Genomic DNA, 25,591 nt, shown 5'->3' on the forward strand with positions numbered 1-25,591 from the left:
TGCTCCAAGCAAGAGCTGCAGATGGCACAGGCCAGCTTGGGGGTCCGTGGCTCCAGGTAGTTTATTTCTGACCTCTTCCTTAGTGATAGTCATTATAAAACAACAATATGGAATCTACAGTGCTTTAAAAAATGAATTTTCCCATCTATATGTGTATGTGTGTATAGATTTACAGAGTCAACAGCATGAGCATATGTGAATATGTTAAAATATCACTTTTAAAAACATGGGACTGATAAAGCAAACATTTGAATATTCACAAAATTATATAATACTCCCTGGGTTCAGACTCCTCTGTCACGAGGAACTACACCATTACCTTCTCAAGGAGATCGTTGGGAACTGCGGTTTTCAAGGACAATGGCAAATACCTCAGCTAGTGAAAAGCAACTTACTGGAAAATCTCATTTATAATCCGATATGTTTTTATTAGGCTTTTATCCTGCTTTCTTGACATATGTTCCACTCAAAAAAATAATGGTCTTTACAAAAGCATCATTTGAACAGAACTGCTAAAATTATCCTCAAAAATAATTCTAAAGATTGGTTACCAAGTCACCTATCACTACATTGAAAATATTATCTGCAAGGAACCTTTTATTTGTAAAGCAAGGAATCACCATTCCAGTGTATATTTTAATCAGGAATATTTTTGTAAATTTATATATGTATGCATATATATATTCTTTATCTATCTGTTTATTGAACTGTTCTGAATCTACTAGAGTCCATCAATGTTGGGAAGGTTTTGCCGCTGAGGTGGCAAATCATGACTGTGACTCCTGCAATTTCAGCTCCAAAATTATTAGGCAGAAGCGGCAGGAGTGTGTGTGGATGGGCTGAAGTGGGTGCAAGGGAGAAGCTGGATATTTGTTCTTTCATTGTTCTCACAGATCATTCAACAGGCAAATCATACCTCTGCAACTGGTGGCTAAATGCAGATTCTGAGAGATTCTGGACTTTGGTTATAAAAGCACCAGAGAAAAATAGAAAATTAATATGCACACATTAACTCCAAAAGTCATATTTAATTTAGAAAAATGAATTATCTCCTTGCATCAGTAGACTGATGACACAAGGACGAGGTAAGAATGAAATGACCTGTTTGATGCTGTGCTGATACTGACAGCAGAAATAAAACTGGCAAAATGTAGCAAATGAAAAGGCTAGAATGACTGTTGAAAATGGCAGATTAGACAGCACAAGAACTTAACCATCAGTTCAATTAAACCACAATCTCCAGGTAGAAGTGGTCTGGGCCATGGCTAGATGGCACATGCCCCAGTGGCCCCTGCATTTACTTTGGCTGCAGCACTTGTCACGCTTTGGTATTACTGCTTCTTTCTTCCCCACTGGGCTCTGAGTCCCTGAAGGTAAGAAACACGTCTTATCTACCTCTGCATCCCCAGCAACTAGCACATCACTGGCATAAAGAAGTCATAAGAAGTGTCAGTGGATGACTTTCTCATTTTTTATACGGTTACAATATCAGGTGGATGGGGTTGTGGGGATGAATATATGTAAAATGCTTTGACATGCATCAAGAAGTACCGAAATATTTCTTCCGTCAACCTGCCACAAGTCTGGTTGTTTTAACATTAGAATAACTTTAGTGAGTTAATTTATCAGGCTCTGTTAAAATATAAGGATGTGTGGGGAAGAGCAATGGGTGAATCCTTGAAAGTCATTACACCTTACTGTACATTAATTTATCCTCTTTCTTTCCAATATGGCAGCTTGTTGAGTGCAGGCAACTCTGGAAGTTGAAAACACTGAACATAGTGGGCTCCTAACAAACATTTGTTGAATGAATGAATATTCCTGTCTGCATAGAAGTAGAAATATTTGTTGAGTTCCTCTTGTATTTTTTAAAATGAATTGTTCAAGATATTAATCTAATTTTTAAAAGGATGGTCAAACAAGGTCTCCTGACAATCCTAGATAATTTAGTACATGTTGCTGTCATTACCAGATGCTTTTGAGAAATGCTACTTATTGCATCCCTTTAAGACAAAGACAAAGAAACCAATAGACTGATCATTTTCCATAACTGCTGTTAAATGTTTGTAGAGCACAAAGGGAAATGAAAAAAAAAATTTCAATTTGAAGAATAGTTTGATTAATGAGAAAACCAACCAAAAAGGCATGGAGCACCCATTTGACTTATAAAATTTCAATTATTGGATTAATTCTCAGTGTAAATAGTGGTCTGAGGCAATGTGGCATGGAGACTGAGCACAGACAACTTGATGACTTTGGGCACATTCTTACACTTTCTAAGCCTAGGTATCCTTATCTATAGGATGGGGATCACAGTATCTACCTTATAGGCTTATCTGAGAATTCAGTATCAAAAATGTTTATATTTTGAGAACTGCTGTCAGGCAGTGTGACAAGTTTTGGAGTTCTAAGAATGAGATGTCTGCATTCCTGGAGCTCCCATTCTCGTGGTGATACAGGGAGATACTGTCATGCCTAGAATGGAGCTGGGCATAGAGCAAACATCTGGTAGACAAGAGATACAGTGTTGTGTGATCACAACCTATTAGGGAGAGGTGCTAAACTACAATTGCTACCTGATAGCAACACCCTTCAGGACTGTATTAAAGGTAAATAACTTCCAACTTCTGATGCCCCAGCTTAGCTCCACTGCAAGCAATGAGCTGTTAATTGCAGACTCAGCCCTGCCAGTCAGGCTCCTGAGCAATTCTAACCTGGAACCTTGTCCCCGATCCCCAAATCTGCAGTCAGTTGAATTGCTATGGCTAGCTGCCTAGTGTGCTTGGAACTGGACTCAGATATGGGCATACTTACGTTACTGCCACCTCAGTGCCTGAGTATTTCCAGGATTGGCCTCAGTTTCCTCATCAGTACTCTCAAACTAGTGGTTATATAATGGCAGAGAGAATGGCAGAGTGGTTAAAACATTTTGAAGTCCAACTACTTGGCTTCACTCTCAGCTTTATCTTTTAACATTGTGAGCAATTTACTGAATCTCTCCAAACCTCAGTTTCCTCATGTATATTTGAGGTCAAACATAGTACCTATTCTAATTGAACTGACTTAAATATCAAATGGGATAATGTGTTTATAAAGTTCCTAAGTAAGTATTCAGGAAACATTGTTTTTATTATTGTGAAAGTTGTGAAAATTGCTAAAGTTGCATGGTTCATCTTTGTTGACTTATGTGCAGATAAATAGTACAGGACATTTTTGAATTCCCTTTAAAGTTTTAACTGGTCATTTTGGCTCTCTCTCTGCAGACCCCAAGTGTCACCTTTTATCATGTAAATTTCATTTAGTTTTATGGCTGAATGATTATTTTCCTTATAAGGTATTTTAAATGATCAAAGTTATAAAATTTAAATTATTTCAATTTCACTTAGATTATTTAAATCTTATTTAAGTTACCAAGTTAGCTTTCAAATAGGTCATCTCCTTTGACCACCACAGGGACCGTAGGGGTTTGATGTGCGTGGTGTGCCTGTTCCCATATTGCTGACAAGGAAACCAAGGCAAAAGGAGAGTAAGTGAGTGACTCTTTTCAAGTCACATGGCTGATTACCAATAAGGTATATCTAATTCCTGCTTGAGGTGCTGAAACTACTATTTAATTATCAAAGCCTTGTTCACTACAGGGACTTGGAAACAGACACGGAAATCACTTTTAGAAAATCACTCAGCAAAACTGGAATATGTTTAGAGTGAGTTGGAAAATCAGACTTAAGAATTAACCCTCACACTTAGGTTGTAAAGCCCAGAATTCACACTGAGGTTTTACTGTTCTGTTTTTTTTTTTTAACTTGTTAACTCTGCTTTTATCTGTCATTTGTAGGAGAGGATCTTGAGGACACCAAAATCCATTAGAAATTAAAGTTACAAGTTTTGGTGGTTATTTTTAAAGAGGTTCCACATTTCCAGGAATCTTACATTTTTCCCTGTTGGCACATCACAGGAGAACCCGTCCCTCTGAATGAGCCATAAAACCTTCTCCAGAAGGCCAGGACCTTGTCTTCCTGATAGCCAGGGCTTTCTAGACAGCTTCCTCCTTCCCAGTGGAGGAAAGCAGTGAGCTTCATCTTTAGCTGACCTCTCCTGTTTCATGACTTTTGATGGGAGTCATCAAGGCAGAAGAACCAGCGCTAATGCAGACTTTGCATGGGGCTGCCTCATATCCTCCTGGCCCACCTTTTCTACCAGCCATTGCTGCTTCTGCCAGCAGTGCCTTGCTGGCCCTACCTTGCCATCTTTCTGCCCTGTCACTGCTCTGCCTCCACAGGTGGGACTGGTTGCTGTAGGAATCCCCAGCCTTGGGCATGAATGTCCAGGAAATGGGCGGGAGTTAACATCCATGGATAACCTTCACAGTTAGAGGATGGATGCTGATGGAAAATTTTGAGGTGCAGCATATGAGATTTTTCAGACATTCCTTGAAGGGTCAAGTCTGGTTGAACACAGTGGTGACCAACAAGGGTCTGTGTTTGTACAATAGCTTCCCTACTCGCTGTTTCATCGTCCCAGTATTCCTGGTGTGACTTCTAAAACTAAACCACCTGCCTGAAAGCCCTTGTCTCCAGCTCTGCTTTGAGAGAGGGCATGGGGAACTCATGCTGGTGTTTATATTAAACCAATTAATGTACAACTGGGAAGGTCAGTATTGCCATGTAATTTAGTCCCAATTCAAACAACAACTATTTCTTGAGGTTTTTTTTTTTTTTTTTTCCTATAGAGGACTATAATGAATGTGGAAAAAGTCCTGAAAGAGACTTGCAATATTTTGTGTTATTTTTTGCAAAGTGTGGGTTCCAGTTTAGCCACTAATTATATGTGACCCAAACTATTATATTTAACCTTTTTGAGCTCAGTACCTGATCTAAAAAAATTAAAAATAAAGATTACTTAGATTACATCATTTCTAACATCTCTTCCAGTTCCCCACTATATCTTTGTGAAATAAAAGCATCTGGATAACAGTTTGTACTAGTTGCTTCTCTCTCATTAACCCTAAGGATTGTTTTGGCTAAAAATTAGGCAACATCTTAATGCAAGTTTAGACAAGCAAGTGAATCAGCCTCCTGAAGGTCTAGATTAGAGAATGAACAGCTATTCAGGACCTCAAGAAACAATAACGCTGACAAAAGAGAACCAGCCAGCTTCTTTGGGAGTCAGCAGACATTAGCAGGGGCTGCAGCATTAAGATAAGAACAGAGTAATGAGAAAACGAGTTGCAACCAACTGCTTGCATTCCGGCGGTCACTCAGTGATTCGTCACGTAGCTAACAGGGCTTGATGAATGGACTCCAACTGTTGGGATTTTTTTTCTCCTCTAGAAGTTACTTGGAAACTTGGCTTGGGGAAATACTTCTACTTTGAGAAAAATAACACAAAATCTTGCAAATGTCAGAGACAGGAAATAAAAACATTGAAGAGATACTGGCTTCCATAAATCCCAAAACAAGCAGCATCCATTCAGAAAAAGAGGGAAGATTATGATAGTTAAGTCAAACATGGAAGCCACAAAACATGCTAAATAAATAAGCTATAAATCAAAGGAGATTGTAGATGTAAACATTTATGAGACATACAAGACATTAACAGGATATAAGACAGATAACAGGTATTATCTCCATTTTACACATCAAGGAAAAAGGCTCAGAGAGGTATATAATTTGATGACACACATGTAGGTAGTGGCAGAGCTGTGATTTTAATTTCTTAAATATATTTTGAAAATTAATTAAAATTTGTATTTATCAAAGTGGTACCTTCACGTAGTTAACAAATCAGACAGTACAAAAAGCAAACAGTTGAACCCTGAATAATGCAGGGGTTAGGGGTGCCAGCTCCGCACTTTGAAAAAGCTGTGACTTGCTTTTGACTCTCCAAAACCTTCCATTTTTCCTTGGGGGGTTGGTTTCAGGACCCCTGCAGTTACCAAACTCTGCAAATGCTCAAGTCCCTTATATAAAACGGTGTAGAACAATGTATGTACACTCAGCCCTCAGTATCCAAGGAGTCTTAGCAGAGGACTGAAAATGCTATTTTAGATCCACAATTGGTTGGATCTGGGGATGTGAAACCTATATATACAAAGGGCAAGTGTATTTATTGAAAAAAAAAATCTGTGTAAGTGGACCTGTGCAGTTCAAATCTGTGTCGTTCAAGGGTAAACTGTAATAAAATAAAGCAGTGTTTTCAATATTCCTGCCTTATTATCTTTTGACTGCATTTCTCAGTGCTTTCACTTGATGTTTTATTTTGGCTGTTATGTCCTTAATTTTCAAGAGCTCTTTCTTCTTCTGTGGTTGTTCCTATTGTTTTTGAAAGCGTCTTGTTCTTGTTTCATGGATGTAGTATCTTCCCTAAGGATATTAACAATAGATTTTTGTTTTCTTCCTCTCCTTGTCTTCTCTGATTTCATTGTTTTGTTGGCTTTTTTTAGCCTCTGTGTTTCATATGGGAGGCTTTCATCAATGTTGGGCGACCCCTATTATCCATTTGTGTGTAATAACAAGACATTAAAAGGTTGAACTAGAGTTGTATGTGTGTGTCCCACACATACATTGCATGGGACACATTTATACTACAAATTATTCATTGTTTATCTGAAATGCAAATTTAACTGGTCTTCTTGTATTTCTGTTTGCTAAATCTGACAACACTGAGTGCGCAGCTCATAGACTTCTAGCTTCTGGGTGACTGGACTAGGGGCTATGGGCTCCTAATGCAGAGATTCTTCCATTTTACTTCATCCCTTCATCGGAGCTCTGTATCTGATGTGTACCTTGTGCTTTTCCCAGTCCAGAGTTCTTTTATTTCTCCAGAGGATAGGGCTTTGACCTTTTCCAGCATAGGGGAAAGGGAGTTATTTGGCTATGCTGGTGGAAGATTTTGCAGGCTCTGAGTGTTCTGTAAACTGATTTTCTAATAAATCACCTTGTCTTAAGCTTTGAGTGTCACATCTACTTTTCATGACACCTTTTGTCCTTAAGCCCCACACAAGGTCCTGCAAAGCAAACTGGCTTGCTTCTCAGAGCTGCCTTCCTCTGTGGGTCCTACCTTTCACCTCTACTCTGCTAGGCCAGCTACCATTCATCAGTTGGCCTCCCATTTCCACAAATGTATTGACATCTCTTATCAGTTGTTGTGTGTCTCCCCCACCCTTTTCCTTGTAGATGTATCCCTTTATTTCCTTTTAAGTTCATTTGCTACTGCAGTAAAGTTTCAGGAGGAAGAATACATAGACACTTGGGCTCAAGGCACCAGGTTTAATTAGAATGCCAGAAAATAATTTAGATTCAGACAAGTAATTCCAAAGCCTTTACTCCTTTCACTATTACCATGTAATAACACATTCAGCAGAAGTCAACAATAAATCTGTGCGGCATAGACTGCTGCTTGTCTGCTTCAATCTCTCTCCTCCTTTTCTTTCTTAGTAATAGAAGCCCTAGTGTTTAGTGGGGCAATGATTACAGTCATGTGCTGCTTAATGACAGAGATCTGTTCTGAGGAATGTGTCGTTAGGTGATTCATTGTGGTGCAAACAACACAGGGTGCACTTACACAAACCTAGGTGGTACAGCCTACTACACACTTCGGCTATACCACAGTCATGTATGCTGTCCGTTGTTGATCAAAATATCATTATGTGGTACATGACTGCACTGGAATAAAGGTTTCATTTCCCAAGCTTCCTTCAACTTAGGTAAGGCCAAATGACTAAATCCTGCCCAATGAAATGTAAGTGGAAGTGTTATATGGAGTTTCCAGAAAACTCTCTTGAACGATAACTTTTATCACTTTTTGGCCCCTCGATTCTTTGTATCCTTCCTCTTCCTGCCACCTGAGATGTGGGTGGACACTGCGTAGCTATCCTGGACTATGATGGAAACCATATGTTGAAGGTGGCAACGCAGAAAGACAAAAGTAGTCTGGTCCCTGTGTTGACCTAATGTAGTTAGTCTACCAACTGCAGGTTGCTTGTCTCTTTTTCTATGTGACAGAGAAGCAAGCCACCATTATTTTGGATATTTTGTCCCTTAGAATTGAATCTAATTCTGTCAGGTACAATGCTGAAGTGCAATAAGATTTCAAAGGGAGTGACATATGATTCCTGGAAAAGATGGTAGTAACAATGAACCTTAAAAGATAGTTCAGCCAGATGGGGAAGTGGAGGGATAAGATTCCATGTAAGAACAGCAACGTGGTTGAGGCACAAGGGGCACTGCATAAGGTGCTTTCACAGAGTAGCATGTAGACCAGTCCAGTTGGAGTAGGAAAGTCATATAGGAGAGAAGTGGAATATAAGAATGAAAAAAAGGTTGAGGGCAGATTATGAAAGGCTTTGAAACTCAAACCAAGCTTAAAGGTTGCTTTGAAAGCAACGAAACCTATAAAGGCTTTTGAGATGGAAGTTGGAGATACATGTCTAGAATGTGAGGAAGGGTTAGAGTGAAGAATTTCAGAGTCTTCTATAGTATTAAGTACCACAGAGATGAAACCAGGGGAGAAAATATAAATAGAGTAGAGAAGGAAGAACATGGGCTCAAGAGCTCATACAAAGGAGCAAGGAGACATGAAACCTAGAAAGGATCCAGAAAAGGAGAGGGAAAGGAAGCTCTACGTTGGGGAAGAAAAGAGAGTAGAAATTGACAATGAGAAGTCAGTAAATGTTCAGATGTCTCAGAAAAGCTAGAAAATATCAGAAATGAGTAAAGAACATTGAATGTGGGGACAAGGAAGTCTCTGGTGACTTCTGAAAGTATAACTTTGATAGACTGTGAAAGCAGACACTACTCTCTAAGGTGAAAATTAGTGTTAGGAAAACAAAGGTACTAATGTACTCCATTTATTTTAAAAGGTAGTCAGCAAAAGAAAGGTAAATGGAAAAGCAATTAAAGATCTCCATGGGGTCAAGTGAAAGAAATTTTTTAGGGAAGGAAAGTTGTTTGGTCTTTAAGAGGAAACTGCATATCAGCAAAGGAAGAGATTTCCAGGTGCAAGAGGTGATACCTGACAGGCAGGTCTCAGAGGAAATGAGAGGGATGGAATTTCCAGCTCAAATAGAAGTCTGAAATTTTAAAAAAAAAGAGGGGGACAGCTTTCTGAAAAAGAGAGGTAGAGGCAAGGAATGAAGGCTTGGATTTCTAGTCAACCTTTTGGCAACAAGTCTTTTTTATTAGCATCATCGATGCCATTATAGACCTGGTGAGAAATAACAGTCTAAAATAGCAATGGGAATCAGACTCTAAAATAAAAATGGCTATCACTTAGTTTCAGAGTCAAGAGTCCCAAACAGGGATCATAGAACAGAAAAAAGCTATAAATCTCATGATTGCAACCCTGATTTCCTTGTCTTACAGAGACCACCTTAATAAAGTTCATTTAGATGAGGGAAAAACAACAACAATAGCTTTGGCTCATGTACACATTGATACCAGTGCTAGAACAACAGGCAACCCCCGAAATAGACCTGAAAATTAATTACAGGATGAAACTTTAGATATCCATTTGTCAAATAGATTAAATGCCAATACCTACTCAAAGTACAGCGTGAGGTCTGTTGCCAATATTGACTGCTTCAAAAGCTGCATAAGGTCACTATATTCCTTGGAGGACAAATTAGCAAAGATGTTGTGACCCTGTGGTGAGAAAGTAAGAAGTCACACACACACACACACACAAAACACGGAGTCTGAGTTGTTGGTTGATTACATGTTTTTCATATATATATATATATATATATATATATATATATTTATTTATTTATTTATTTATTTATATTTATATTTATATTTATATAAACATGATAAAACCAATTTTTAAAGAAAGCTTAGTGAAATTTTGTGCAAATACAAATAGATTCTCCGGCAAACATGGCAAAGCCAGAAGTGCAATCACTTTGGAGGAGGACTACCAAAGGACACATATTAAAAAGAAAACTCTAAAAAAAGTGTTTGAACTTGTCTTACTATGGGTATGCTTGGGCTGATAACTTCATTTGATTATACATTTCCTGTGGAATTACTGAATATAGAAGTTCACAAAACACTTGGGAATCTTTAAGACCCTAAAATAAATACTAATTTCACTAATTGAGACTTAAGTTGGCATTTCGGAAGTACTTGCTATAGCAACAGATGGCGTCAAGGAGTAGAAAAAGCATTAGACCAGTGGTTCTTAACTGGGGATGATTTGGTCAGTGGGAATGTTTGGCAATGTTTAGAGTCATTTTTGATGGTCACACTGATTGTGGGGGTGGGGGCTTGTTATTGGCATCTAGTGGGCAGAGGCCAGGGATGCTGCTAAGCATCCTACATTGCATGAGACAGCCTGAACCACAAAGATGAACCTGGCTCTACATGACAGAGTGGCTAAAGTCAAGAAACCTTGTGTCAAACTGTGAAGATCCATCTCGATGAAACATGTGGTGGGTTAAATTCAGTATATACTTCCTGAGTAGCTAGAATGTATACGACATTGTTCTTGGGACTGTAAAGATGATTTTTATCTAGGGAAACTTGCAGATACACCTGTATCTCCATACCTTTGAAAAACACTCTACATCAAAATGTGTTATAGCTACACTGGCAGCTCTACAGTGTTTTTAGTGAAGTGACTAATCCTTTTGTAAAGTGACCAACAATCCACTTGATTTGCTTTGAAAGTCAGGACTTCTCATTTATCAGGTTTTCTTAGTCTGAAATATGAACTCATAAACATGGGGTCTGGGAACTAGACCATTTTAAACCTGGTTGGAGAACCAGAAGATGGTGCAGAAGGAAGGGGGGGAATTACCGCCTGAGAATCAACTATTCTCCAACGAGAGGTCAATTCATTCTTTCAGGGAGCCAGAATATTAATTAGTAAATTACTGCCTATGAGGCACCAGATGATAATCTGCTCCCCTGAGTTAATTTATCTCATTGGGTGAACCTGCCACTCCTTAAAGACTAGAATATATTGGTTCCTTATGGGACCAGGTCCAATATTAATAATAATTTTCAAGCGAACTCTTCCAGACCCTTAATTTAGCCATTAGGAAGAAGACAAATAACTAAAGGAATGCCACACCATCATTCTTCCTGGGTTTCTTTGCCTGAGCCTTGCTGCATGGGTCAATGACAGGCTGGTGGCCTGAGGCCTGGGAAAAAGTAGCTGGAAGCCAAGGAAAAGTAGTCACTGGGATCCAGCCACATGTCCAGCATCTCCCAGTGGAGGAAGTACAGGCACACCTCATTTTATTGTGCTTTGGTTCATCGTGCTTCACAGATGTTGCATTTTCTTTATAAACTGAAGGCAAGATCCTCCACCAGCAGAAAGATTATGACTCGCTTTACTGCAGTGGCCTGGAACCGAACCCATGACATCTCTGAGGTATGCCTGCATAGCTGTTAGGAGCAAGTTACAGTAAAACTAATGTGAAGTCCGGGAGAAAGGTGGTCTGAATGCGAGGATCTTGACTATTTTGTGAGAGTGCATTTTACTAGGACTTTTAAAGGACCTATTGTAACTACCACAGCTTACAGCTAACAGGGTGACAAAGCCAGCCAGATCAGCTTTCATCCTAATAAAGAGATATTAAGTTGCAATCAGTTTATTGTTTATATGTGAATTGGCTTTCTCCAGTGCCTCAAGAGTTTGGTCCCCGAAGTAAATTTGTCTCCTTGAAATACTGCTTCCTTTTGTTTAGGGAGAAGGGTGGTATTGATGGAAAGAGAACCAAGAGGCGGGAGAGATGCCTGGGGTGATTTTGTCAGGCCCTCTGACCGACCACCCTGTGCCTGCATCATTTGGAAAGCTGGTGAGAGTGGCATCTGCATTTCTGCCCTTCTGATGGGTGAGGACGGCAGGGAATGTGGCGGAAGCGCCAGAGCAGCTCCTGGCACACCAGTTGCTCCTCATATAATAATAATATTATCATTCTGCGCTCCTCATAGAGAACTCCTGATTGAAGGGCAGCCCGGGTATTTTATTTGTAGGTAGACAAATTCTGAGTTAGTGGGGTTTGTTTCCCTAAACAAACAAATAACCTTTTGAGAAAACTTTTACATGCTGTTTATAATCCCTGTTATTATAAAGGTGGGGGTTCCTGGGCTTTGTGCTGTAAACCCATCCTACTACGATGGCGGAAAAGATAGCCGAAACCAAGGTCCTCCTATCCCTGCTTTTCCTTTCCACAGTACTTGGCTAAGCCATGGTTTTCATAGGAAAATCCCTGAACCATAGGTGCCGGGATGCTGGTTTCTGTCAGTTACTGAGAGTGTAACCCTTCATGTTTCCTTCCCACCCGAAACTCCATCTCCCCCAGTGGGTTCGCCCTTCCCCAGCCGCAGTGCTGACTCTCCTTTATGGGGTCGCACAAGGCCTTCGTGAGATTGCAAAACACATGCTTTCTCAAGGTAGGCTGGAGGAAAAAAAAACCCTTCATATTTAATGATGCTACTCCAGCGAAGCAGGACCTTAATGATGATAATAATAATAATTAATGGCACAGCTAGAGAACTGACAAATAATGAGGAACAGATGATCCCTTCCTGGCCTCAACAACAAAAGTCTGTATGCCAGCAGAAAATCAAACAGATCCTTTCCTGGCGATTTCCAACTCATATACAACTCAGCCAGGGTCGGCAGTGGTTTCTCTTTTTCTCCCTGGGGAGTGAAAAGTATAAAAGCACTTTCAAGTCCTGCAGTGCCACGGGCGGCCAAAGGAGGCAGATAGCCTCAGCCCTGGGTCTTAAGTTTAGTTGCAATTCTCACTTTCAAACTGGTCCCACCAGCAATTTTAAGTGTTTGTCTTTTATAGATGTCTCATCGGTGTAACTTTCTCACCCTGTGTCTGTTTCAACCATCTTTTTAAGTGGCTTTAGGTTTCACAAAATGGGAAGGTTGGGCCACTCACTACTTGGATCAAGTCATTGTGTTTAGTGGGCTTCTGTGCCCCTTATGGAAGGTAAGACAAGCTCAAGGCAGTGCCCTCTGCTAAGTGAGTCTGAAAAACCTCTGAGCTAGTGATGAAACCCAAATGAATCAGCTCAGGAAGAATTTGAACAAGGTTCTCGGACAGGTATCTAAATGAATTCAAAAAGCCACCAAAAAGGTCTAATACTTTGGCTTAAAAAATTTGTTCCACTTCTCTGTGTCTTTCTGCGGTACTACAAAAAAAAGACAGAAACATTGTTTCATTGGTTTTCTGTCAAGGGGAGAAGCAGAGCATGAGGTCTGTACCTGGCTTTGAAGGATCATCACAGCGTGGTTGAAATGGTGGTGCTCCAAGGTAGCAGAGGTGCCATAGAGTTGGGCCAGGGCAGAGCCGCTCCTGAAAGAGGACAGAAGGGTCAGTGACCGCAGGGCCCTTTACCTGTCAAACAATGTCCCCACACCAGCTCTTTGGATCAAACTGCTTTTCCTGTTTTGGCAAAGGGCCATGAGCAGATACATTCGCAAGTAACTGCTTGTGTGGTTCACTAATCTAGGAAGTAAACCCCTTGGGAATCATCTATGTGTTAGCCTAGATGCTGTGGACGATACAAGAATGAGTAAGACACAGTCCATGACTCTGTGTACAGATTGATAAGGGAGATAAGATGTGGCCACAGGGAGAATAAAGCACATAACACACAAGAGAAATAGCACAGAAAGTGTTTCAGGTTCAGTCAAAGTGCTTTGAGGAATCTGAGGACAGGAGACATAATTTCTGGCTCTGGGGATGAGGGTAGACTTTATGAACTAAATCTTACACAGCTTTTGAGTGTCCAGAACAATTGTCTTATACTGAATGTATTTGCCTCTAGATGGGGAAAGACCCTGTAAATTTTTGCATTTAATCTACTTTACATGTAAAATTGACAAGTTTGTACTATGGTCTTCCAGCCCACAGTCATGCTATAATATCTCAGTGTAGAACTCTGGAAAGTTCCCTGGATTTGGAGTTAAACCTCAGCTCTTGATAATAGCTTGGGGCAGTTACTTGGTTATATTAAGACTCAATTTCTTTGTCTCTAAAATTATGATAATATTATCTACCTCACCTGTTATTTATGAGAATACAATTAAATTCTTGGAAGTGTCTATCAGTGCCTAGCATGTAGTAGATTGTAGTCTATATTAATTATTAATTAATAATTAAAACACAAAGGTATTTCCATTGTAAATAAATAAAATGTGAATTGATACTCAAAAAGATTATTTTGGATTATCTTAAAATTTTGCTTATGTAGAACAACCCATTCTTCAACTATTTTAATTTGGCAAAGTGTTCATTTAAATGTTCATGTGTGATAATTTCCAATTCTTTTGGAGTAGGATTTAGAGCATCTTAAGAGTCAAGAGAGATCCAGAGAATCCCAGGATTTAAAGTGCAGTCATAGGTTCAGCAGAGGCCCCATCCAGGTCCCTGGGTTCTTACTTGCTCATTGCAAGGAGTTCGGACAATGAAAAAGCAGCTTGGTCTTAACTGGGAAACATGGGAGATTGAAGGCTCACAGTCTGCCCCGCCAGTGGAAAGAGCAAAGGCTGCACCTAAGGGCAATGTGGAGGATTCTGGTCGTGAGATGCCCTCCACCTCCAGAGTGAGGCAGTCCAAGATCATGGCCGGTTCATGCTATCCACATATTGGTAAAAAACAGCACCATTAAGTTCTATAGGGATTACTGTATTATGAGTAGGGTTAGTAAAGAGGGTACTAAGATTTTAATCAGGTATCTGTTATTTCTTTAAATCTTGCCTTAATCTATACCATTTAATAAGTGAATATTTGTTAGGCTAATCTTAGTAAAATTTAATGTTAGATGTCATTTTTCAACATAGAGTTCATTTTTATGAAAATATATTTTTCAAAAAGCACAATGTATTGTGTCTTGACTATATTTGTCTTGGCCTTTGAGATTCTGAGATACTTCAAATTTACATATGCTCTGCATATAGTTCATATGCATATCACATCCAAATGCTCTGCATCAAGTACATGCTTAAAAACAATACTAGCTGCTTAGTTAATAAACTTGCAGTGGTATATTCAGAGATTATAGTTAAAATTGGAAGGCTGACAGTAATCAGTGTGTTAACATGTTTTATAATAATGTTAGTAACCATAATAGTTGTCACGAGTAAGTATCTATATGTACTAGGCAACAGATTAGCAACTTAATGCGTTATTTCATCGAGTCCTGACAACAGCCATGAAGTAGTATTGCCTTTTCATTTTCCAGATGAGGAAACCAAGGCTCAGAGAAGTCATGTTACTTTTCCAAGGTGACAGAGCTAGTAAGTACATGTTCTGGATTAGAATCCAAGCTTTTAAGCTTCTTCTCATCACATAATGAGAATGCTAATTATGACTTAGACTTTTATCATATTTGATTCTTAATTTTTACCACGCTGGTTGTCATCAGTGAAAGAAGATTGCAAAATTCTACTAGTATAACTACAATCTACAGGCTCAGATTCCTGTGATTTGTTTCTGCTTATCAGCCATGCCCAGATGTGCCTTTACTGGTGTAAATCCGGATAACAGAGTCAGTGATGTAAAGTAGGGTCCAGAAGCCAACTACTATTTCTTCCTTTATCACGTTGGTTTAGCAGACCTCATGGAGTTAAATCAGCTAGATGATCATAAAACACTTTATATTTTCTTTTTTCAGTATGAGTAGGATGTTTCCTCCTTAACCATGGAACAGCTTATAACAAATACATGGGAGCCTCCTATGCTGCACTGAGCCCCTCGCTCTCCCCCAGGTCCATATGGCTTGCAAACTGCTGTGTTTCATCAGAAGGACTCTGAGGGTGTTTGTGCAAAGACAGCCCTCTGACTGTCTACATTTTGAGCATCTTCATCATCAAACTCACCCTTTTACAATTCCATCTTACATTATCCCCACCACCACACTCACACATGATACTGAGTCAATCACCAAAATGTGTATATTTTGCAACTGAACCAGACTAATGCTACGAAAATTCTGTGAAGACACTGTGATTCGTTTGTTCATTCATTCAGCCAATAGGTATGGGTGATTGTTACGATGGCAGGCTGCAGGCCTGTGGAACACAAAGATAAGACATGGCTCTTACCGTCAGGGTGCTCACAGTCTCCCAGAATTGTGTAGGAAACTTTCTCGCACTAACATGCTCACCTTTCTGCAAGCAAAGTGCCATCTTAGCATTCCAAACACACATTCTGTGAGCCTCGTAGGACAGCGAGGGTGAAGTGCACAGTCACAAAACTTGACAGAAGTGGCAAAAAATAAATAAAACGTATCTGTTAGGATAAACTTTATTAAAAAGTGTTCTACAAAATATGAGTTATTTGGAATGTTAAATGGCATTATGGGCAGAAACATAAAAAGGTCTTATGGTCAGATATGTTTGGGATATGCTGGGTGTAAAATGTTAAACTTTCTCCATTGTAGGTTTACCATATGTGGAAACACGCATTGTGATTCTGCAGGAGGGGAGCATAATATGCAGCATTAAGCAATCTTACTTGAATATAAAATCATTTTTTAAAGAGGCCATGTCTTTCATGTAATATATGTTATGTAAAGTCATACTTCCACTTTTTCTATTAAAAATAACCCAGTCTAAATCAATCACATCTCATTTTAATACCACATCTCATTTTAATTGTGTGTAGTAAATATATACTATCAGGGTACATCAGAGAAGGAAAACTCTGACTCCAAAAAACCTCCGCTGCCTTGCGGCATACCTCTTCAGGGGAAAGGCTAAGGGAGTAAACCCCGACAGAAAATCCGGAGCCGGAGTCCCTAAGGGGGTTTGACATTGTAGTCAACACCGGCAACTCCTGCGGCGCACCTGAACCCAAGCTGTATCGACTCCGTCTTTCCCTTGGACCCTTCAGCTGCGAAGAGAGGGGGGGTCTGCTGCATGGGCAACAGCAGACCCTCCATATTACCCTGCCCAGGCTCTGTAGCTTCAGCGTCATCGCAAGATGTCGATTCAACACGGGAGGAGACAGATACCGTGTCACTCCCGAGTCGGACTGCACGACCATTCTCGGCGGTGCAGGTAGACTCTTAAGAAGCTACACCATCGTCTCTCGAGACGGACGGCTGCCGACGACGAGTAAATATATGTTTTATATAAGTAGTTTTAGGGAACACACACTCTAACAGTGAAAATATTATATAAACTTATTTATATTTATGTAGGATATATAGAAAGAGAAGAAGAGAAAGAAAGAGGAAGAGAAGACTCTCCAAATTCTATAAGCATAGGAATATTTATACATGTGACTATTCATGTTCATTATTGACTAGGTCATCCTGTCATTCCAAAGTTGTCTTTTTCTTTTGGACAGAAAGCACACTGAGGAGAAACTAATTAAAAAGAAAAGTCAAAATGAAATTCTGTCCCTACAGGCATTCAGCACTTTGCACAGGCACCAAAAATAAGCGTGTAAACGGAAGTGCACCCTCATAACTTCCCTAGATATGCATATGTGCTTTGAAAAAGGGACGTAATAAAAGTGTGCAGCCATAGCTTACAGGAAACTTTAAAAAGAAAAACTATGAAAGGTAATTAGGAAATTGAGAATTGTTGGGAGTTGGTGAGGAATGGGATTAGGCTGTCATGGCAGATTAATGTGCCCCAGTATTTCACTTCTGGGACCTGGCCGAAAGCGACAAGATGGGTTTTCATTCCCCAGAAATGAGTATAAGAGATTATGCTAGAAATGAATAGAAGAAGTCTCCTAGGAGAATATACTACAAAGCTGCTCGGTACTGATATTTAATCATCAAGGGCAGCTGTAATAGAGAAGGGGATGAGTGGGAAATGCTGTCCCTGGAGAAAACAGGAGAGAGGCGTTAACAGAGCAATTTCAAAGCCCTGTGGTATTGCTGCCCTCTCTGCCTATTGATCATTCATGGCACATACTCCAATAGTTAAAAATTAAGAATAAAATATGAAAATGCAAAGGTTCACTTATCAGAAAGGCTAAGAGAATAAATCATACTCTGCTATAACTAAAGTCACAACTTTTTATTGTAGAGGCATTTTGCATTTTATATAGTAATTTGTCCCTTGCTAAATGTCTTCTGTTTTTTTATAGCCTTATATATAGAAAAAAAAGGTAGCATATGCTTTGCTTTACATAATAATTGGTGTATTTAAATTCCATTTCCAAATCACTTGAAAGGTTGAAATTAGACTGTGAATACTTTAAGGGAAGGGACTATTTGCTATACTTCTTTATTTCTCCCACAATGCCTAGCACAGTACCTTGCCCATAGAAAATATGCAATAATTGGGAAATAAAAAAGGAAATAAGGATGTAGATTTCTTCCTAGGGATTTTATAAACAATGGCATACTTACTGAATAAATCTTATTCTAATCAATAGAAAGATAGTTTCTTCACCATGTTGTAAATGGTCTCTACCAGCATTCATTGTCCAAGGAAATTTTAACTGAGGTTGGGTGGCGGTGGCCCTCAGTGTCCTAAGTTCAAAGGTGACTCCATATGATAGAGGCAGGATGGATATATCCATCTCTTAATCATCTTGAGGAAACACATTAGATCATCTTGGAACAGATAGATTTGATCATATGGTATGAGGAGGCAAAATAAATTAAAAAATAAAATTGAGTTCTAGTACCAGTGACTTAATACCTACCTAATAGTTTTGAAAACTGTTTAATCTTATGCAAGTAACCTAAGATTTGGGTATCTCCATTTTTGTAAAATTAAGGTGTTGAAAAATAAGACTACCAAGGTCTACTTCAGTCCTATAATTTTTATAGCTCCACATCTTGGTTTTCAGAGTGTCAAATATATTTTAGTTGTTCAGAGCTCATATATATGGCAAGTCACCAAGAAATTGAAAGCTCAAAGGCCCAAAATAAATACCACTGAGTCATGGGAAATAGTGTGATGCAGGGGTTAAAGGATGGCTTTTGGAATCAGATGGCCCAGGACTAAACACCACTCTGCCACATTCTGGATGTATGAGGCTCAGTTTCTCCCATAAAATAGAGACAAAACTACATCCCCTAACAGGAATGTGGGTGAATGCTTGAGATAGTAAACAACAAGTAAACTGTGGTTCTTCTCATTGTCTCAGGGACTGTTAGTTGCAAAGGGCAGAAATAAATTAGAACCAGCTTCCCAGGAAAAAAAAAGAAAGAAGGAAAGAAGGAAAGAAAGAAAGAAAGAAAGAGAGAAAGAGAGAAAGAGAGAAAGAAAGAAAGAAAGAAAGAAAGAAAGAAAGAAAGAAAGAAAGACTTGATTAAATGATACCAGCAACCTCAAAGGAGACTAGTTATCATAAGCATGGCTAGGTCTTCTGGAAGTAGGAATAGAGATGTGTAAAGCCAGGAATCAAGCCTGCTTTTTCTCTTATTTCTGCTTCTTTCCAAACATCTACTTTCTTTTCTTCTCTTTGCACCATCCTCCTATTTCCTTGGCATGTGGTCATGATAGCTTTCCCAACATGGCAGCCTCAGCTCCCAAGTCTGCAGCCTGGATATCAACAGCTAACTGAGTCAATAACATGGTAACCCAACTCCAAATTCCTGAGAGAGAAAATACGATTAAGTGGGTTTTGATTAGGTGCGTACTCTTGGTCCAAAGAGTTGAAAGGTCAACCAGCAAGAAGAACGGCCTCTCTCAGTGTGATGGACAGGCTCTCTTCTGGGAAAGCAACATTGGTATCTAAGTACAAATAGTGTACACATGACTGTTAAAAGAACCCACAAGGTGTTCACTCTTGTTTTATAGAGACAATTCTAACACATTTATCTCTTCTTTATGTGTATGTAGCAGAATGGTATGGGGCTAGAGAAAGGGTACTAGAGAAAGCTACAATGATGTCATTGCCCTAAGAGAGAAAAAGATTCTAAAAAAATAATAAAATGCAGATACAGGAACTCAAACATTAGGAATTGTCAGACCCTATAATGAAAGTATATCAGTTTACACTTCAAGTAGGCCCCAGGATTTGGGGAAGTGTAGACAACATTAAACCTGTGATTGTAAAAACTGGGTTTTATAATAATCTTAAAAATGTTTATACTTAATTAAGAAATCAGAAAACCTTATGGAAAAACTATAGTAAAATAGTTAAAATCTCATCCATTTACACATGCATCATTGATTCATCCACTCAGCAAACATTCATTGTATGTTTATTATGATCCTGGTACTTGTTTTCCATCATGGGAACTCAAGGAGAAGGGGAGACATACCTGTTAAGCAGCAATTAAAAAACAGTGAGATGCACACTTTTGAAAAAGCATAGCCTGGACATTATGTGGGCACAGAAAACTGACAAGGGGAACAACAGCAGGAACAGAACCCTGGGGGAGGTACTCGTGGGGGAAAGAAGCAGAAAAAGGCATTCCAGGCAGGAAAACAATACTGGGGAGTAGAGAGAAGTGAATTAGCTGGATCCTGTTGAGAACTTTGAGTAACCCCTTGTGTCTGGAATATAGACATGGGTGAGGGTGGGGTGGAAGGAGTGGTGCTGGACCAGAGGTGGGGAGGAGCCCGATTGAAAAGGACCTAAAAGGTAAATGAAGGAATTTGACATTATCCTTAAAATCAAGGAAGCTGGTGAATGGCTGTTAAGCAGGGGAGTGAGCCGATCAGCTTTGTGAATTACAAAGACTATTCTGGAGTGCCAAGGCGGTAGGACTGGAGGAGAAGGGTTAGGCTGTTCATTGTAGCAATCCAGGAGAGATGTGAAGAAGCAGTAGTGACTTAAAAACACAGAGATGCCTACTTCAGGGGTGTCAAGGAAGAAATCTGGGTGACTTGTGGATTTCTGGTGATGCTAGTCCCTGAGAAAGAGAATAAGAGAAAAAGGGGCCAGTATAGAGGGATGGCTGAGCCTAATGTGACTGTGGGATTTCAATAGGAGGTGCTCCTCAAGCAGTTGGGATGAGTGTCTGGGGAGCAGCGGAGAATTATGGATCCAAGATCTGTTTTGGGGTTGATTAGCACAGGGTGGAGGCCTTGCATGAAGGATCATGGAGAGCAGGAGAGGACATCAAGAATGCTGGCGGGGACAGCAGGAGGAGGCTTGAAGCACACTAAAAAAGGCTAGAAAGGTAGATGAAATCCTTTGGAAGACAAAGGAAGAGAGAGTGCTAGGAAGGAGGGAGAGAAAATGGGTCTCCTGGCAAGATGGGTCAAGAAAGAAGGACAGTAGTGTCCAGCAGCTCTAGGAAAAGGGGCCGTTGGCGGCAATTACATAGGGCAGTTCTCTTGGTGAAGCAGAATTAGAAAGCATGTGGGAGGGGAGGGGTCGGAGAAGTGAAGACAATGAAACTTCCAAGAAGATTGACTGGAAAGGAAGGAAGAGAAATAGAAACAGAAGCTAGAGGGAGAAGTGGGGACTGAGGCGGGCATTGTCAAGAAGTGGGGGGACTGTTCATATTAAGAGGATGCTGAGAGCTGGTAGAAAAGGGAAGGGAGATACAGGGAAGAGAGAGAGAGGAAGATTAATAGAGCAAGGTCTCGGAGGAGGGAGCAAGGAAGGTACCTAAGCCAGGATGGAGGGATTAGCATCAGACAAGAAGAAGGACAGCCTTTTCACAGAGACAGGAGGTTAGGAGGAAAGCATGGGGCCAGGCAGATAAGTTTGTACGTGGCAGGGGAGGAAATTGAGGGAGTGCTCGATTGATGGCCTCAATTTTCTCAGTGAAGGAGGAGGCAAGGTGATCTGCTGAATGGAGTGGGGGAGGTGGTAGGTAGGAGGTGGTTTAGGAAGGGAGAATGTTTGGTATATAGAACTGCTAAGAGCAGTGGGGAAAAGAACTGGCTAGGGACGCAGAGAATCCTGAGCATCTGGCCCTGCTGGGAGACTATATATTTGATACCTCTCAAACTCTCACAACTGGGAGCTTTTCTACTAAAGCCTTTGTATGTCTGGGCAGAGTAGCATGACATTGAATTGTTAGATTGAACTGGGGCTGAGTTTTTGCAGAGTGGATGCCACAGAAAGTTAAGAGAGTCATTGATGCTGAGAAGGAAGCTTTGAAATGATGGGTTATAAGATCCAGGATGGGTAGAGAAGGGCACACACTCAAAATTCATGTGCTAGAGCAGGAGCAAATGCAAGTGGCCAGGACTCCAAGGCATCAATAGGTAGGTATTTTGGGGAATGGAAAGAGTGGTGGTCTGTTGACGTTTCAGATTATGGAAGTATACCTGTTAATGGGGGCTTTGAAATGAGTTGTCTGAGAGTTAACTTTACCACTTTGTTGAAGCCTTCCTTAATGTCTCCTCCACCCCCCAACTTTTCTCCAGCTTCTGAACTCACGTATCATTTTGCTTGCCAAGAAGTAATAAGAACATTAAAACTGGACCCTCAATATAAGACTCCAGAGGTCTGGGTTTCTAACCCCCATATTCTATGTCCTTAGCTACAGGATGAGCCGCAAAGCAACAGCTATCTTGACCAATCCATCTTGCTTAGGGACAGATTATTCTGTCCGTGCACATTATGGGCCTATGCATCCCTGGTCTTGATGCAATTCCTTTTCTTTCCCCCCACTTTCTGTGGGAGGAGCAGAGTCCATATTCCTGTGTGTCGCTATCCTTCACGGCCGTTTATGTGATATCCAACATCAAAAGGACCTGGAAGGGATTCTATTGGGGAAGAAAGAGATATTTTGCTTCACAAAATTTAAAACTCCCTAAGCCCAATTTTCTTTTAATAGTCTCAAAACCAGATTTTAGAGCAGCAAATCCAAAAAGCTTAAAATGCCATAAAAGCAAATATTCTGGGAGAAAAAAAAATAGGTGCTTTAAAATCTGTGTTTTGTTATCTGACTGAGGGCAACAGAGACAGACCTAATCCACAAGCATGACATGAAGGGCAAATTTGCAATTAAAAGAAGAATAGGGAATTATAAAGATGGATGGGCCCCATGACACACAAGCCCACGCCTGCGCAGCCTTGGCCTCAGATGCCAGAAATGAATGCTTTACTCTTTAGCACTGGTCACCTTTGGCTCCAAACAGAAAGGCAAATGCATTAAAATAACAACAATTAGAACACTTACTTAGCTTGGAAGGCATTGTTAGTTCCCCTGTGGTCAAGGTCATGACACAGGCATCCCACAATCACCGCTAAAATTTCCACCTCAGTCAGAATCTCTTGAAACCCGGCGGTCTGGGAAGAAGAGAAAATGGCAATAGTCACCGCTCGGGGCATGGAGGATGGATAAGGTTTGTCTGCTGGGCAATAATCAGCTCTGTTTTCATACCCACATCATTTAAGGAAATGATTAACTGCCAGCCCCATAGATGACAGTGAGTTGGGTGGTCACTTGCATAGACTAAGGTCCCTGCAGTGATGAATTAGCTTCCTGTCACAGTGGCCCACGCTGGCCCACCAGAACAAAGTTCAGACTATTTTGTTTTCTTTTTAGAGAGGATGTCGCACTATCCACATACAGTGACAGTTTGACAAAGGCCCAGAGCAAAATGTGTTCTGTGATTCTACATCTCAATGATAAGCATGTAGTGAATGGCAGGGAAGAGGGGGCTGTGAATTTAGAACTGAATATTATTTCCACTGGATGCCACACAAATGAAAGCCCACCAAAAAAATCTCCCACTCCCATTCTCCTTAATATATATTTTTAATCCTCATCTGAGGATATGTCTATTGATTTTAGAGAGAGGAAGGGAGAAAGAGAGAAACATCAATGTGAGATAGAAACATGTATTGGTTGCCTCCCGTACCAGGGATTGAACCCACAACCTTTTGGTGCAAGAGATGATGCTCCAACCAACTGAGCAACCTGGCAAGAGCCCCTTAGTATTAAAAGAAGCAATTTAGAAGTCCTTTAATAAAATTTTTATATGATAATATTCTAGAAGTTATCTTGTAATATTCTAGAAGTTAGCTTGGAGAACAGATTAAATTCATACAGATAGTAAGGCAGTGCATGTCTTAACTAGAATTTGGCAGAGGATTCAGTAACCCAGAGTGAGGATCTGGTGAAGTATCCTTGGAATTCGTTGTTTTGTTATCCTCTGGTAGTTTGCTTGTGCAGTGCATAGGAGTGATGGGATGTCTTTTGGGGGCAGTGTGATGACACTGTGTAACCCAATGGTTCTTTGGTTCCTGCTGTCTCTTTGTTAGTTTAGGAGAGCAAGCCAACCTCTGAAAAAGCAAGTCTATGCATTTTCTTGATCCAAGGCCTTCATGCTTCCCCCTTTTACTTTGTAAGTCTCACATTTCATTACCAACTAAAATCTTCATCAGAGGGCAAGTGGAGAGGACAGGTAGGGTTGAGCGTACTCCCCTTTTCATGTGTCCTTTTTCCCCAGATCCAGGACCACTAGCTAGTAGCCATAAGACACTTCTCTTAGAGTGATGAAAAGTTTGTCGTTTAATTAATTATGTTTTTATTGAAGAAGCAACTAAATAAGTTTCTGTGTTGAAAATTTTAATTTCAAAATTTAAATTAGGTCCACTGCTACATTTAGAAATACATATGATTTAATTTGCACAGTAAATGGGGATATGAATAAATTGTCTGGGGGGGGGGTGAAGTAGCATGTGTGCTCTTCCATTAAGTTTCGGAGCTGCTCTTCCATTAAGTTTCAGAGCTGGCTGTTGGTTTTAAGTTAATTTCACTTTACATAAAGTATTACCTGTGACAGTTTTTATAAATTCAAATTGTTTGTAAGTGACTTAGAACAAAAACAGTAGTTCCTCATCCTTCTCCTTATCTGATTCCCAAAGGCAAACACTTCCTGTTTTCTTCTTTATCTAATGTGGTAGGTATTTTACACCACATTTCTATGTAGTACTTTTATATTACTAACACTTAGTTATTTATCAAGGACTTATATTGTCCTTCCTGGGTGTCTGACACAGTTATAGGAGCTTTGCAACTGTGGGATGGGAACTATTATTATCCCAAGATACAAGTGAGGAGACAGGGACAGAAATGCTATGTGACCAAGGTCTCATACACTCTATAAAAATTCACTGTATTATCACCCTATAAATATTCACTGCAAAACTAACTAGTATATGGTAACTGTTTCTTGTGTAAATGTTTTCATCCTGGAGTTAGGATTTCTTTGAACACCTAAGTCTTCTCACATCCTACACAACTCTCCAAAGAGTCACAACTTTTACTAGATCCTGTCCTGTCCTGGGACTCCCTGCCTTCGCCTAACTCTTGTCTTGGGTCTGGATTCTGTCTGCTGCCAGCTTTGTCTCCTGAGGTTGATCTCCTGTCTCCTCGCCCTGCACCTCTCTCCTCATTTACTCCCTGCATTTGTGGAGCACATCTGCAGGAAGCTTCATGAGAAAGGTGCTCATTTTTTAACACTAAGGGAGTTACTTTTTTTTTCACACTTGGCATATAAATGTGTCTTATTTTGTTAGCTTGCCTAACAATTCTAGTTGCAATACTTTCACTCAGAATTTTGAAGGTCTGCTCCACTGTTTTCTTACTTCCAAAGTTACTTTAGAGAACCATGTCATCCTTCTTCCTAATACTTTGAGTGTTACTTGATCTTCCCTCTTTTGGAATCCTCTGTCTCTGGGGTTTGGCAATTTCACAAAGATGTGCTTTGGTTTGGGACTTTCCCCCCATCA

The 25,591-nt window shown here is 40.0% G+C and overlaps 1 protein-coding gene across 1 annotated transcript in view; it reads right to left on the bottom strand.

The window, feature by feature from the left end:
* Positions 1-25,591, bottom strand: part of PDE11A (phosphodiesterase 11A) — a 356,500-nt gene that overhangs the window by 59,843 nt on the left and 271,066 nt on the right. Inside the window, exons 13-15 of the mRNA XM_090268071.1 lie at positions 23,031-23,140; positions 13,228-13,318; positions 9,541-9,641 (exon numbers count right to left, since the gene is read on the bottom strand). Of these exons, the coding sequence (XP_090124197.1) occupies positions 9,541-9,641; positions 13,228-13,318; positions 23,031-23,140 (302 nt within the window). The remainder of the gene's footprint in view (positions 1-9,540; positions 9,642-13,227; positions 13,319-23,030; positions 23,141-25,591) is intronic.

Source organism: Furipterus horrens, unplaced genomic scaffold (assembly GCF_987537825.1).
Source record: "Furipterus horrens unplaced genomic scaffold, mFurHor1.1.pri manual_scaffold_1, whole genome shotgun sequence".
Lineage (NCBI taxonomy): Eukaryota > Metazoa > Chordata > Mammalia > Chiroptera > Furipteridae > Furipterus > Furipterus horrens.